This window comes from Spodoptera frugiperda, chromosome 19 (genome assembly GCF_023101765.2).
Source record: "Spodoptera frugiperda isolate SF20-4 chromosome 19, AGI-APGP_CSIRO_Sfru_2.0, whole genome shotgun sequence".
NCBI lineage: Eukaryota > Metazoa > Arthropoda > Insecta > Lepidoptera > Noctuidae > Spodoptera > Spodoptera frugiperda.
Genome location: NC_064230.1, coordinates 7,960,659 through 7,973,907, shown reverse-complemented (window position 1 = coordinate 7,973,907; position 13,249 = coordinate 7,960,659). Strand labels below are relative to the sequence as shown.

The window sequence follows — 13,249 nt, the reverse complement described above, 5'->3', positions numbered from 1 at the left end:
TGTTTCTTATACGGAAAGATATGGATGGCTTCCCTACTATCGACACATTACGTACTCGAGCTGCGCATCTTCCTCGCACAGTTACATTGCATATCTCTGGTAGAAAAGCACACTTAGAGAGAATGCAGGAGTATGACAATTGCTAGCTACACGTTTTACAGTAAACGTTCGAAAGCATTTTTATTTTAGCAATGCTGTGCCCGACCCGGGAATCGAAGTTGAGACCCTTTTTCCAGGCAGTCGCACTTACGACCTCTCAACAGCTGGGTATCCACTTGCGAAGCCTCATGGCGAGCCGTTTCATTCTGAGCGTGTCGCGGACTGTAGAAAGTACATGCGTCTTCAGTTGAGCTCACATAATACCGTATCGAGCGGCAAGCCTCAAGCCACCTCTGAGTTTGTTTCGGCATTTCTTCTCAGAGTAGTCGGATAGGAAATGCCGGCTGTTTGAGAAATATATTTATTGTACGTTTTACATTAGTTAGCTTGAGTTGTTTAGTTTGAGATTGTTGAAGTGGCGGTTTGAAGTTTTGTTCTGCTGCGAGTGGCTACGACACGCAGCTGCTCGCAGCTCGGACTCGTGGTGTACACTGGCGGGCGGCGGGCGGTCTCGGAACGCCGGCTCGCTGACATGGCGGATTCATGTAGAAACTTGTTGCTTGGACACCGGCCTCGTCTAGTTATGTAAATGCAGTAATATATCGCCCCCCAGCAGCGGGCGAGCGCTGTGCTGCGGGCTGTCCCTGTTCTCCGTGGTGCTGCGCAGACTGCGCGCCTGCCTGGCCGCGCCGCAGTGGCCCGCGCCCCCGCGCCCCACCACCACGCGCCCGCGCACACTGACGACACCAACGAGTTCCACAGGTCAACTTCTACTCTACTATATTGAATAAAATAAAAATGTTAGATACACTGGACTCAGTCAAACCATTTATTCTATTTCAGGTATAAATAAGTATAGTGTAGTTTCGAATGGAGAAGAACAAGCAACTTCATTAGTTACTCTTTTATTTAGGCTCTGCCCAGTTCCTATTGATCATAGCGTCATGTTTTGATATTTTATACCCTTCCTCAATAAATGCACTATCCAATACAAAAATTCCAGAGATTTACAAATGAACTAACAAAAACAGTTGTTATAAGATTTTTTTGTAAAATTTTGTGTAACGGTGCAAATTAACTGTTTTTTTTTTCTTTCTCTTTTTATATAATGAAAGCGAAACCGCTGGAAGAACCTAGTTATTAAAGAAATTATAAATAATAATGTGTGTTTATATTCCAGACTGTGGTCGGCCCTGCAGTTCCTGTATTGTATACCCGTTGGTGACACGCAGTTTACTGTCGAGTGAGTATACACGTTGTGGTTTTAAAGTTCAATTCTAACACACACACACACACACACACACACACACACACACACACACACACACACACACACACACACACACACACACACACACACACACACACACACACACACACACACACACACACCGATTAAATTGTTCATACACACAAGTCAAAGTCAAAATTATTTATTTCAAATTGACCAAAAAGGCATTTTTTAACGTCAAAATAAATGTAATAATATTAATAACGTCTGTCTGTCGGTCAGTCCTCTAGTTGCTCTATTTGCTCGTTCCAAAGTGTAGATTCCTATGTAGAAGAACGAGCAAGAAACTCCATAGGTGACTCTTGTCCAATCAGGTTCACAATACAATACTTGGTTACATTGTTTCAATACTCATTGTTTTACCTTCCAGGGAGCTATTCGGCGAAGGTCTCCACTGGGCTGGGTGTACGATTATAGCGTTGCTGGGTCAGCAGAGAAGGTTCGAAGCTCTGGACTTCTGCTACCACATCCTGAGAGTGCAGCGAGTCGACGGGAAAGACGAGTCGGTTAAAGGGATTGTAAGTATTATTGTGTGTTTTATACCTTTTTTTTAAATACTAGAGTCGTCTCCTGTGTCGTGTGTGCGTTAACAAACATACAAGTTCACATACACATGACACACAGACTTGAAACGACCATTTGTGGATCACACAAAGAGTTGATTCGTGCGGGAATCGAACCCGCTACACGTTGCGTGGTAGCCGGTTGCCCAGCCACCGCGCCAACTGTGCAGTCAAAATTATTGAGACAGTAAGTCAGAAATTATTGAAAATACTGAATTATTTTGTCTCAAATGCGGGAATCGAACGCGATATATCTTTTAATTATTAACATTGGCACCTCTAATCTCGCAACTGACTGAACAGTGGGCGTGGTAGCTGGGCAGCAAGCTACTGTGTAACGAGTAGCGGGTTCGATTCCCACACAGAACAACTCTTTGTGTGATCTACAAATAGTTGTTTCGGGTCTGTGTGTGATGTGTATGTGAACTTGTATGTTTGTAAACGCACCCACGATTTAGGACACAATCCTAGCGTGCAACATGGTTTAAAAAAATATATAAAAGTAGACATATATATTTTTTTAGATATATAGATTATTTATTTGTCATAACATGAGTTACATGACTATACAACATGCAGGTGGTAAAGAGAAATGTGGTAAAACACAGTCATGTTTGGCCTCTCAGCGTATAAATATAAAGATGGGTTTAAATTACAATATGAAATGTTACAATGTTACATTATACATATTTATAAATGTCCGCAGCCCCTAAAACGCATGGTGGACCGCATCCGGCGCTTCCAAGTGCTGAACTCGCAAATATTCGGCGTCCTCGCGCGCCACCTGGCGGCCGACGAGGAGAGGGCCGGCGTCGAGCACGTGCGCTGCTTCCCTCCGCCCTCCGCGCCCATACATCAGATCAATTAGACGGGAGGACCGTTTGTGTGAGGTTGTGTTGTTGACACACCCTGTTTGTGAAGGTAGAGGTGTATTGAAACATTCTGTATTATGACTTGAATAACGTAAGTTTATGTTTAGACACACCCTGTATAACGACTTGTACAAACAGCTTGACATCCTGTGTGTACTTTGGTTATGTTGTTAAAACACCCTGTTTACAACGTTAGAGATGTTTAGGAACATCCTGTATTATAACTTGAACAACACCCTGTGTTACGTAAGCTTATGTTTAGACACACCCTGTATAATGATTTGTACAACAGCTTAACACCCTGTTTGTAAGGTTAGTGTGTTTTAGAAACATCCTGTTTTAAGACGTAAACATAACATTCTGTATTCTAGTTTTATCTAGAATCACTGTATAATGACTTGAACAACCCTTAGTATGAGTTTTCTTTATTTATATTTTAACAATCTTTAGTATGGTTGGTTAATTCGAGCCGGCCAATCAGAGCACCGAACGCGCTCTCGTTTCGATTACTTTAAACGTAAAACAAACTCGTACTAAGGGTACTGTATACTTTTGAAGACAACTACAAATGTATTCCAATAATATAAGTACCTATGTAGACATATAGTTTAATATATAAGGAATATTAAAGCTTTCCATACATTAGTAAATTAACTAAAAATCACGGTTTACTCACTGGTACATTAATGGAGAAAAGCTCTACTAGTTTCGAGTCACAGAGGGACTCTTCGTCATTAGCAGCGTGTTCAGACGCGGCGACGTCGCGTAATCTACTGAGAATAGAGTGAAAAATAAGAGAGAGAGTGAGAAAGAGAGTATGATAAAGAGTCCCTCTGTGACTCGAAACTAGTAGAGCTTTTCTCCATTAATGTACCAGTGAGTAAACCGTGATTTTTAGTTAATTTAGTATGTCTCACGATAGTTATTGTAAAGATATTTTCCAAGAATTCTTTAATAATAAGTTATTATTGATTCGCATTTTTGAATAATCTAAAGACTTTATATTATTAGATTAAGCATAATTTTTAATGTAATACTAACTGATGCCCGCGGCTTCACTCAAAGTCAAAGTAGCTTGTCGCTCCTTAGTACATCAACTACCTGCCAATAAAAGTCCCGTCAAAATCGGTTCAGCCATTTTAGAGATTAGCCAGAACAAACAGACAGACAGAAATTGCATGTAATTCATATGCATGTAGTTATTTCAATATTACAAACAGACACTACAATTTTATTTATTAGTCTATTACTTTACTAATATTATAAATGCGTAAGTTTGTGTGTATATTTGTTACTCAATCACGTCAAAACGGCTGAAGGGATCGGGATGAAATTTGGAACAGGGGTAGATTATGGTCTGAAATAAAACATAGGATACTTTTTATCCCACGGGAACGCGGACGAAGCCGCTGGCAGAAGCTAGTATTCGATATTATTTGAGATTTGTCTCTCAGCAAAATATTTTTGGTTAAAAATCGATTTAGAATTAATTCTTACATAAGTATTAGAGATATATTATTTGGCTATGTATAATGTAATTTATTAAAATCATGAATTTTGTATCGTCATGAGCTAATGGTAACATGTAAACAGTGACTCGTGTAGTGTAGAGATTGTCCAGTCAACTGATGGTAGCGTGGACTGTCCAGGCGATGTATGCAAGAATATGATAAGAATTATGTAATCTTTTTATTATAATTATTAAATAAAGTATACAAACCTTGAAAATGTGTATTTTTTATATTATACCCCACGGGTCTCAATCGATGTGAAATATTTATGAATAAACCATAAAGACTACATTTTTCGCTGCGAATAACAGTGCAGTGTGCTTCTATATCGCCCGTCGCGGAAAGCGACATTCTGAGCGATCTGTCAAAATGTATTGACGTGTCCTACGTCACCAACCGCACGTGGGATACAGTGAGGCGATATAACGCGATCAATTGTCTTGATATTGTCTCGCGATGGACGCGGTGCCGTCACGTGTTTGTTTATAATGTCGGAAACAGAAACAAAACGAAACGATACACATGCATGTAGGACATAGCCGCCGACACACCGCATCCATTATCACTTAGAACTGTCAGGAAACTTTAGGCCGCATCATCACTTACCATCAGGCGAGATAGCGGCCGAACGTCGGTCCATTTAACATAAAAAAAAAATAGGACGACAGAGAGAGGACAGGTTTTCTTTTTTTAGGGCAGGAGTATGACAATTGCTAGCTACTAGCGTTTTACAGGAAACGTTCAAAAGCATTTTTATTCTAGCAATGCTATGCCCGACCCGGGAATCGAAGCTGAGACCCTTTGTCCCGGCAGTCGCACTTACGACCACTCGACAGCTGAGTATCCACTTGCGAAGCCTCATAGCGAGCTGTCTCATTCTGAGCGTGTCGCGGACTGAGGAAAGTACATGCGTCTTCAGTTGAGCTCACATAATACCGTATCGAGCGGCAAGCCTCAAGCCACCTCTGAGTTTGTTTCGGCATTTCTTCTCAGAGTAGTCCGATAGGAAATGCCGGCTGTTTGAGAAATATATTTATTGTACGTTTTACATTAGTTAGCTTGAGTTGTTTAGTTTGAGATTGTTGAAGTGGCGTTTTGAAGTTTTGTTCTGCTGCGGGTGGCTACGACACGCAGCTGCTCGCAGCTCGGACTCGTGGTGTACACTGGCGGGCGGCGGGCGGTCTCGGAACGCCGGCTCGCTGACATGGCGGATTCATGTAGAAACTTGTTGCTTGGACACCGGCCTCGTCTAGTTATGTAAATGCAGTAATATATCGCCCCCCAGCAGCGGGCGAGCGCTGTGCTGCGGGCTGTCCCTGTTCTCCGTGGTGCTGCGCAGACTGCGCGCCTGCCTGGCCGCGCCGCAGTGGCCCGCGCCCCCGCGCCCCACCACCACGCGCCCGCGCACACTGACGACACCAACGAGTTCCACAGGTCAACTTCTACTCTACTATATTGAATCAAATAAAAATGTTAGATACACTGGACTCAGTCAAACCATTTATTCTATTTCAGGTATAAATAACTACTTTCGAAATGTTCATAAATAATTTAGTTTCGAATGGAGAAGAACAAGCAACTTCATTAGTTACTCTTTTATTTAGGCTCTGTCTAGTTCCTATTGATCATAGCGTCATGTTTTGATATTTTATACCCTTCCTCAATAAATGAACTATCCAATACAAAAATTCCAGAGATTTACAAATGAACTAACAAAAACAGTTGTAATAAGATTTTTTTGTGAAATTTTGTGTAACGGTGCAAATTAACTGTTTTTTTTTCTTTCTCTATTTATATAATGAAAGCGAAACCGCTGGAAAAATCTAGTTATTAAAGAAATTATAAATAATAATGTGTGTTTATATTCCAGACTGTGGTCGGCCCTGCAGTTCCTGTATTGTATACCCGTTGGTGACACGCAGTTTACTGTCGAGTGAGTATACACGTTGTGGTTTTAAAGTTCAATTCTAACACACACACACACACACACACACACACACACACACACACACACACACACACACACACACACACACACGCACGCACACACACACATGATTAAATTGTCATGACTATTTCGCTCACACACTCAAAGTCAAAATTATTTATTTCAAATAGACCAGGAAGGCATTTTTGAACGTCAAAGCAAATATAATAATATTAATAACGTCTGTCGGTCAGTCCTCTAGTTGCTCTATTTGCTCGTTCCAAAGTGTAGATTCCTATGTAGAAGAACGAGCAAGAAACTCCATAGGTTACTCTTGTCCAATCAGGTTCACAATACAATACTCGGTTACATTGTTTCAATACTCATTGTGTTACCTTCCAGGGAGCTATTCGGCGAAGGTCTCCACTGGGCTGGGTGTACGATTATAGCGTTGCTGGGTCAGCAGAGAAGGTTCGAAGCTCTGGACTTCTGCTACCACATCCTGAGAGTGCAGCGAGTCGACGGGAAAGACGAGTCGGTTAAAGGGATTGTAAGTATTATTGTGTGTTTTATACCCTTGTTTAAACACTAGGATTGTCTCCTGTGTCGTGGGTGCGTTTACAAACATACAAGTTCACATACACATGACACCCAGACTAGGAAAGACGATTTGTGGAGCTCATAAAGAGTTGATTCGTGCGGGAATTGAACCCGCTACACGTTGCGTGGTAGCTGGTTGCCCAGCCACCGCGCTAACTGTGCAGTCAAAATTATTCAGTCAATCACAAATGATAGAAAATACTGAATGTTTTTGTCTCAAATGCGGGAATCGAACGCGATATATCTTTTAATTATTAACATTAGCACCTCCAATCTCGCAACTGACTAAACAGTGGGCTTGGTGGCTGGGCAACAAGCTACTGCGTAACGTGTAGCGGGTTCAATTCCCGCACGGAGCAACTCTTTGTGTGATCCACAAATTGTTGTTTCGGGTCTGTGTGTATGTGTATGTGAACTTGTATGTTTGTAAACGCACACACGACACAGGAGACAATCCTAGTGTGGGGCATGGTTTAAAAAAATAAATAAAAGTAGACATATCATTTTTTTTAGATAGATTATATTATTTATTTGTCATAACATGTGTTACATGACAATACAACATGCAGGTACAGAGAAATGTGGTAAAGCACAGTCATGTTTGGCCTCTCAGCGTACAAATATAAAGATGGGTTTAGATTACAATATGAAATGTTACAATGTTACATTATACATATTTATAAATGTCCGCAGCCCCTGAAACGCATGGTGGACCGCATCCGGCGCTTCCAAGTGCTGAACTCGCAAATATTCGGCGTCCTCGCGCGCCACCTGGCGGCCGACGAGGAGAGGGCCGGCGTCGAGCACGTGCGCTGCTTCCCTCCGCCCTCCGCGCCCATACATCAGATCAATTAGACGGGAGGACCGTGTGTGTGAGGTTGTGTTGTTAACACACCCTGTTTGTGAAGGTAGAGGTGTATTGAAACATCCTGTATTATGACTTGAATAACATAAGCTTATGTTTAGACACACCCTGTATAACGACTTGTACAACAGCTGAACATACTGTGTGTAGTGTGTTTATGTTGTTAAAACACCCTGTTTATAGGAAGAGTTTTGGAACAGCCTATATTATGACTTGAATAACACCCTGTGTTACGTAAGCTTGTATTTAGAGACATCCTGTATAACTACTTGTACAACAGTTTAACATCCTGTGTGTAGTTTGGTTATGTTAAAACACCCTGTTTATAAGGTTACAGATGTTTAGGAACAGCCTGTATTATGACTAGAGCAACACCCTGTGTTACGTAAGCTTATGTTTAGACACATCCTGTATAATGACTTGAACAACAGCAGTACCCTTAGTATGAGTTTGCTTTACGTTGAACAAAAACGAAACGAGAGCGCGTTCGGCGATATGATTGGTCGGCTCGAATAAACCAACCAATCAGAGCGCCGAACGCTCTTTCATTTCATGCATAGTAAACTCTTACTAATAGTAGTAAGTATACCTTTGAAGACAACTACAAATGTATTCCAATAATATAAGTACCTATGTAGACATATAGTTTAATATATAAGGAATATTAAAACTTTCCATAAATTAGTAAATTAAATAAAAATCACGGTTTACTCACTGGTACATTAATAGAGAAAAGCTCTACTAGTTTCGAGTCACAGAGGGACTCTTCATCATGAGCAGTGTGCGCAGACGCGGCGACGTCGTACAGACTACTGAGAGTAGAGTGAAAAAGAAGAGAGAGTGAGAAAGAGAGTATGAAAAGTCCCTCTGTGACTCGAAACTAGTAGAGCTTTTCTCCATTAATGTACCAGTGAGTAAACCGTGATTTTTAGTTAATTTAGTATGTCTCACGATAGTTATTATAAAGATATTTTCCAAGAATTCTTTAATAAGTTATTATTGATTCGCATTTTTGAATAATCTAAAGACTTTTATATTATTAGATTAAACATAATTTTTAATATAATACTAACTGATGCCCGCGGCTTCACTCGCTTGGATTTGCGGAGTTTGTGACTAATAAAAACAGCCTAAGTTACTCCTTAGTACATCAGCTACCTGCCAATAAAAGTCCCGTCAAAATCGGTTCAGCCATTTCAGAAATTAGCCAGAACAAACAGAAAGACAGACAAAAATTGTAAAAATGAAATTTATTTATGTATTTAATTCAAAAGTTACAACGGTAGACAACCAATTAAAGCAACTTACATACATAACTAAAACATAATTAAACAGGAATTAACAGTATTCATAAGTTCGCCTCGCAGTACTTCAGGCATTCCGAAAAAATATTTTGGTGATTGTATATTCATATGCATGTAATAAAATAAAGAGTTGTTAATTTTATATAACAAAGAGACAATTTTATTTATTAGTCTATTACTTTACTAATATTATAAATGCGAAAGTTTGTGTGTATGCTCATTACTCAATAACGTCAAAACGGCTGAAAGGATCGGGATGAAATTTGGAACAGAGGTAGATTATGGTCTGGAATAAGACTTAGGATACTTTTTATCCCACGGTAATGCCAACGAAGCCACTGGCTGAAGCTTGTATTCGATATTATTCGAGATTTGTCTCTCAGCAAAATATTTTTGGTTAAATATCTATTTAGAATTAATTCTCACATAAGTATTAGAAATATATTATTTGGCTATGTATAATGTAATTTATTAAAATCATGAATTTTGTATCGTCATGAGCTAATGGTAATATGTAAACTGTGACTCGTGTAGTGTAGAGATTGTCCAGTCAACTGATGGTAGCGTGGACTGTCCAGGCGATGTATGCAAGAATATTGTAAGAATTATGTAATCTTTTTATTATAATTATTAAATAAAGTATACAAACCTCAAAAATGTGTATTTTTTAATATTATAACCCACGGGTCATAATCGATACGACGTATTTATAACTTAACCACAAAAGGTAAGGGTTCACAGGCCCGCATCGTACGCATCGTACGCAACGGATTTTAGTTAGTCTTGTATAGAAACACATACAACTGCGTCCACTGATCCGCATCGTACGGACCGCATCATCAGCAATGTCTACATGCGATGCGTACTTATGACGTCGTACGGAATGCGTGCGATGCCGACATATGGGCACTTACCTAAAGACTACACGACTGTGTCCGGAGGAAATAACAGTGCAATGTGCTTGCATAGTTTAGTCATCACTACGAAATGTCAGTAAATAGAGTAAGAATGCTTTCCTCCAGAGATGTGCTATGCTACGTTGCTGTGGATGCGTTTGGCTTCCACCAATCATATTCATTGGTACAAATAGCTTAGCACTGGTGGAAACGGAATCAGCTAAGCTGTTTCTTATACGGAAAGATTCGTGCTATGGATGGCTTTCCTACTATCTACACATTACATACTCGAGCTGCGCATCTTCCTCGCACAGTTACATTGCATATCTCTGGTAGAAAAGCACCCTGAGAGAGAGGGCAGGAGTATGACAATTGCTAGCTTCACGTTATACAGGAAACGTTCAAAAGCATTTTTATTCTAGCAATGCTGTGCCCGACCCGGGAATTTAACCCGAGACCCTTTTTTCTGGCAGTCGCACTTGCGAGCATTCAACAGCTGAGTATCCACTTGCGAAGCCTCATGGCGAGCTGTCTCATTCTGAGCGTGTCGCGGACTGAGGAAAGTACATGCGTCTTCAGTTGAGCTCACATAATACCGTATCGAGCGGCAAGCCTCAAGCCACCTCTGAGTTTGTTTCGGCATTTCTTCTCAGAGTAGTCCGATAGGAAATGCCGGCTGTTTGAGAAATATATTTATTGTACGTTTTACATTAGTTAGCTTGAGTTGTTTAGTTTGAGATTGTTGAAGTGGCGTTTTGAAGTTTTGTTCTGCTGCGGGTGGCTACGACACGCAGCTGCTCGCAGCTCGGACTCGTGGTGTACACTGGCGGGCGGCGGGCGGTCTCGGAACGCCGGCTCGCTGACATGGCGGATTCATGTAGAAACTTGTTGCTTGGACACCGGCCTCGTCTAGTTATGTAAATGCAGTAATATATCGCCCCCCAGCAGCGGGCGAGCGCTGTGCTGCGGGCTGTCCCTGTTCTCCGTGGTGCTGCGCAGACTGCGCGCCTGCCTGGCCGCGCCGCAGTGGCCCGCGCCCCCGCGCCCCACCACCACGCGCCCGCGCACACTGACGACACCAACGAGTTCCACAGGTCAACTTCTACTCTACTATATTGAATCAAATAAAAATGTTAGATACACTGGACTCAGTCAAACCATTTATTCTATTTCAGGTATGTTTTGATATTTTATACCCTTCCTCAATAAATGAACTATCCAATACAAAAATTCCAGAGATTTACAAATGAACTAACAAAAACAGTTGTAATAAGATTTTTTTTGTGAAATTTTGTGTAACGGTGCAAATTAACTGTTTTTCTTTCTTTCATTTATTATATAATGTAAGCGAAACCGCTGGAAGAACCTAGTTATTAAAGAAATTATAAATAATAATGTGTGTTTATATTCCAGACTGTGGTCGGCCCTGCAGTTCCTGTATTGTATACCCGTTGGTGACACGCAGTTTACTGTCGAGTGAGTATACACAGCGTGGTCTTAAAGTTCAATTCTAATACACACACACACACACACACACACACACACACACACACACACACACACACACACACACACACACACACACACACACACACACACACACACACACACACACACACACACACACACACACACACATGATTAAATTGTCATGACTATTTCGCTCACACACTCACAAGTCAAAGTCAAAATTATTTATTTCAAATGTTACCAAAAAGGCATTTTTGAATGTCAAAATAAATATAATAATATTAAAAATGTCTGTCGGTCAGTCCTCTAGTTGCTCTATTTGCTCGTTCCAAAGTGTAGATTCCTATGTAGAAGAACGAGCAAGAAACTCCATAGGTTACTCTTGTCCAATCAGGTTCACAATACAATACTTGGTTACATTGTTTCAATACTCATTGTTTTACCTTCCAGGGAGCTATTCGGCGAAGGTCTCCACTGGGCTGGGTGTACGATTATAGCGTTGCTGGGTCAGCAGAGAAGGTTCGAAGCTCTGGACTTCTGCTACCACATCCTGAGAGTGCAGCGAGTCGACGGGAAGGACGAGTCGGTTAAAGGGATTGTAAGTATTATTGTGTGTTTTATACCCTTTTTTTAAACACTAGGATTGTCTCCTGTGTCGTGGGTGCGTTTACAAACATACAAGTTCACATACACATCACACTCAGACCCGGAACAACAATTTGTGAATCACACAAAGAGTTGTTTCGTGCGGGAATCGAACCCGCTACACGTTGCGTGGTAGCTGGTTGCCCAGCCACCGCGCCAACTGTGCAGTCAAAATTATTGAGTCAGTCAATCAGAAATTATTGAAAATACTGAATTATTTTGTCTCAAATGCGGGAATCGAACGCGATATCTTTTAATTATTAACATTAGCACCTCCAATCTTGCAACTGACTGAACAATTGGTGTTGTGGTGGCTGGGCACCTAGCCACCACGCAGCGTGTAGCTGGTTCGATTCCCGCACGGAGCAACTCTTTATGTGATCTACAAATTGTTGTTTCGGGTCTGTGTGTCATGTGTATATGAACTTGTATGTTTGTAAACGCACCCACGACACAGGAGTAAATCCTAGTGTAAGGCATGGTATAAAAAAAATATATAAAAGTAGACATCATTTTTTTAGTTAGATAGATCATTTATTTGTCATAACATGAGTTACATGAAAATACAACATGCAGGCACAGAGAAATGTGGTAAAGCACAGTCATGTTTGGCCTCTCAGCGTACAAATATAAAGATGGGTTTAAATTACAATATGAAATGTCACAATGTTACATTATACATATTTATAAATGTCCGCAGCCCCTAAAACGCATGGTGGACCGCATCCGGCGCTTCCAAGTGCTGAACTCGCAAATATTCGGCGTCCTCGCGCGCCACCTGGCGGCCGACGAGGAGAGGGCCGGCGTCGAGCACGTGCGCTGCTTCCCTCCGCCCTCCGCGCCCATACATCAGATCAATTAGACTGGAGGACCGTTTGTGTGAGGCTGTGTTGGTAACACACCCTGTTTGTGAAGGTAGAGGTGTATTGAAACATACTGTATTATGACTTGAATAACATCCTGTGTTACATAAGCACACTCTGTATATCGACTCGTACAACAGTATAACATCCTGTGTGTAGTTCGGTTATGGGCTTAAAACACCCTGTTTATAAGGTTAGCGGTGTTTAGAAACATCCTGTATTATGACTTTAGCAACACCCTGTGTTACGTAAGCTTATCTTTAGACACACCCTGTGTAATGACTTGTACAACAGCTTAACACCCTGTTTGTAACGTTAGAGTGTTTTAGAAACATCCTGTTTT

General features: G+C 41.1%; 2 protein-coding genes across 2 annotated transcripts; both read left to right on the top strand.

Moving 5' to 3' along the window:
• Positions 1-287: 287 nt before the first annotated feature.
• On the top strand, positions 288-2,872 carry LOC118280867 (cytoplasmic FMR1-interacting protein-like). The gene is made up of 5 exons (XM_050700659.1): positions 288-323; positions 713-861; positions 1,280-1,342; positions 1,761-1,908; positions 2,660-2,872. The coding sequence occupies exons 1-5, from the start codon at positions 288-290 to the stop codon at positions 2,819-2,821; spliced, it is 558 nt and encodes a 185-aa protein (XP_050556616.1). The 3' UTR covers positions 2,822-2,872.
• Positions 2,873-3,023: 151 nt separating this feature from the next.
• On the top strand, positions 3,024-12,958 carry LOC118280866 (cytoplasmic FMR1-interacting protein-like). Its single transcript, XM_050700658.1, has 5 exons — positions 3,024-3,071; positions 5,622-5,770; positions 6,207-6,269; positions 6,666-6,813; positions 12,744-12,958. Exons 1-5 carry the CDS (start codon positions 3,024-3,026, stop codon positions 12,903-12,905), a joined length of 570 nt encoding a protein of 189 aa, XP_050556615.1. The 3' UTR covers positions 12,906-12,958.
• Positions 12,959-13,249: the final 291 nt, after the last annotated feature.

Bases quoted from the DNA above. Each gene is read 5' to 3' on its own strand.
- LOC118280867 (XM_050700659.1), top strand. From the start codon at position 288: ATGGCGAGCCGTTTCATTCTGAGCGTGTCGCGGACT. The intron at 324-712 runs GTAGAAAGTACA...ATCGCCCCCCAG, and splicing joins TTCTGAGCGTGTCGCGGACT to CAGCGGGCGAGCGCTGTGCT. The intron at 862-1,279 runs GTCAACTTCTAC...TTTATATTCCAG, and splicing joins GACACCAACGAGTTCCACAG to ACTGTGGTCGGCCCTGCAGT.
- LOC118280866 (XM_050700658.1), top strand. From the start codon at position 3,024: ATGTTTAGGAACATCCTGTATTATAACTTGAACAACACCCTGTGTTAC. The intron at 3,072-5,621 runs GTAAGCTTATGT...ATCGCCCCCCAG, and splicing joins TGAACAACACCCTGTGTTAC to CAGCGGGCGAGCGCTGTGCT. The intron at 6,270-6,665 runs GTGAGTATACAC...GTTACCTTCCAG, and splicing joins GACACGCAGTTTACTGTCGA to GGAGCTATTCGGCGAAGGTC.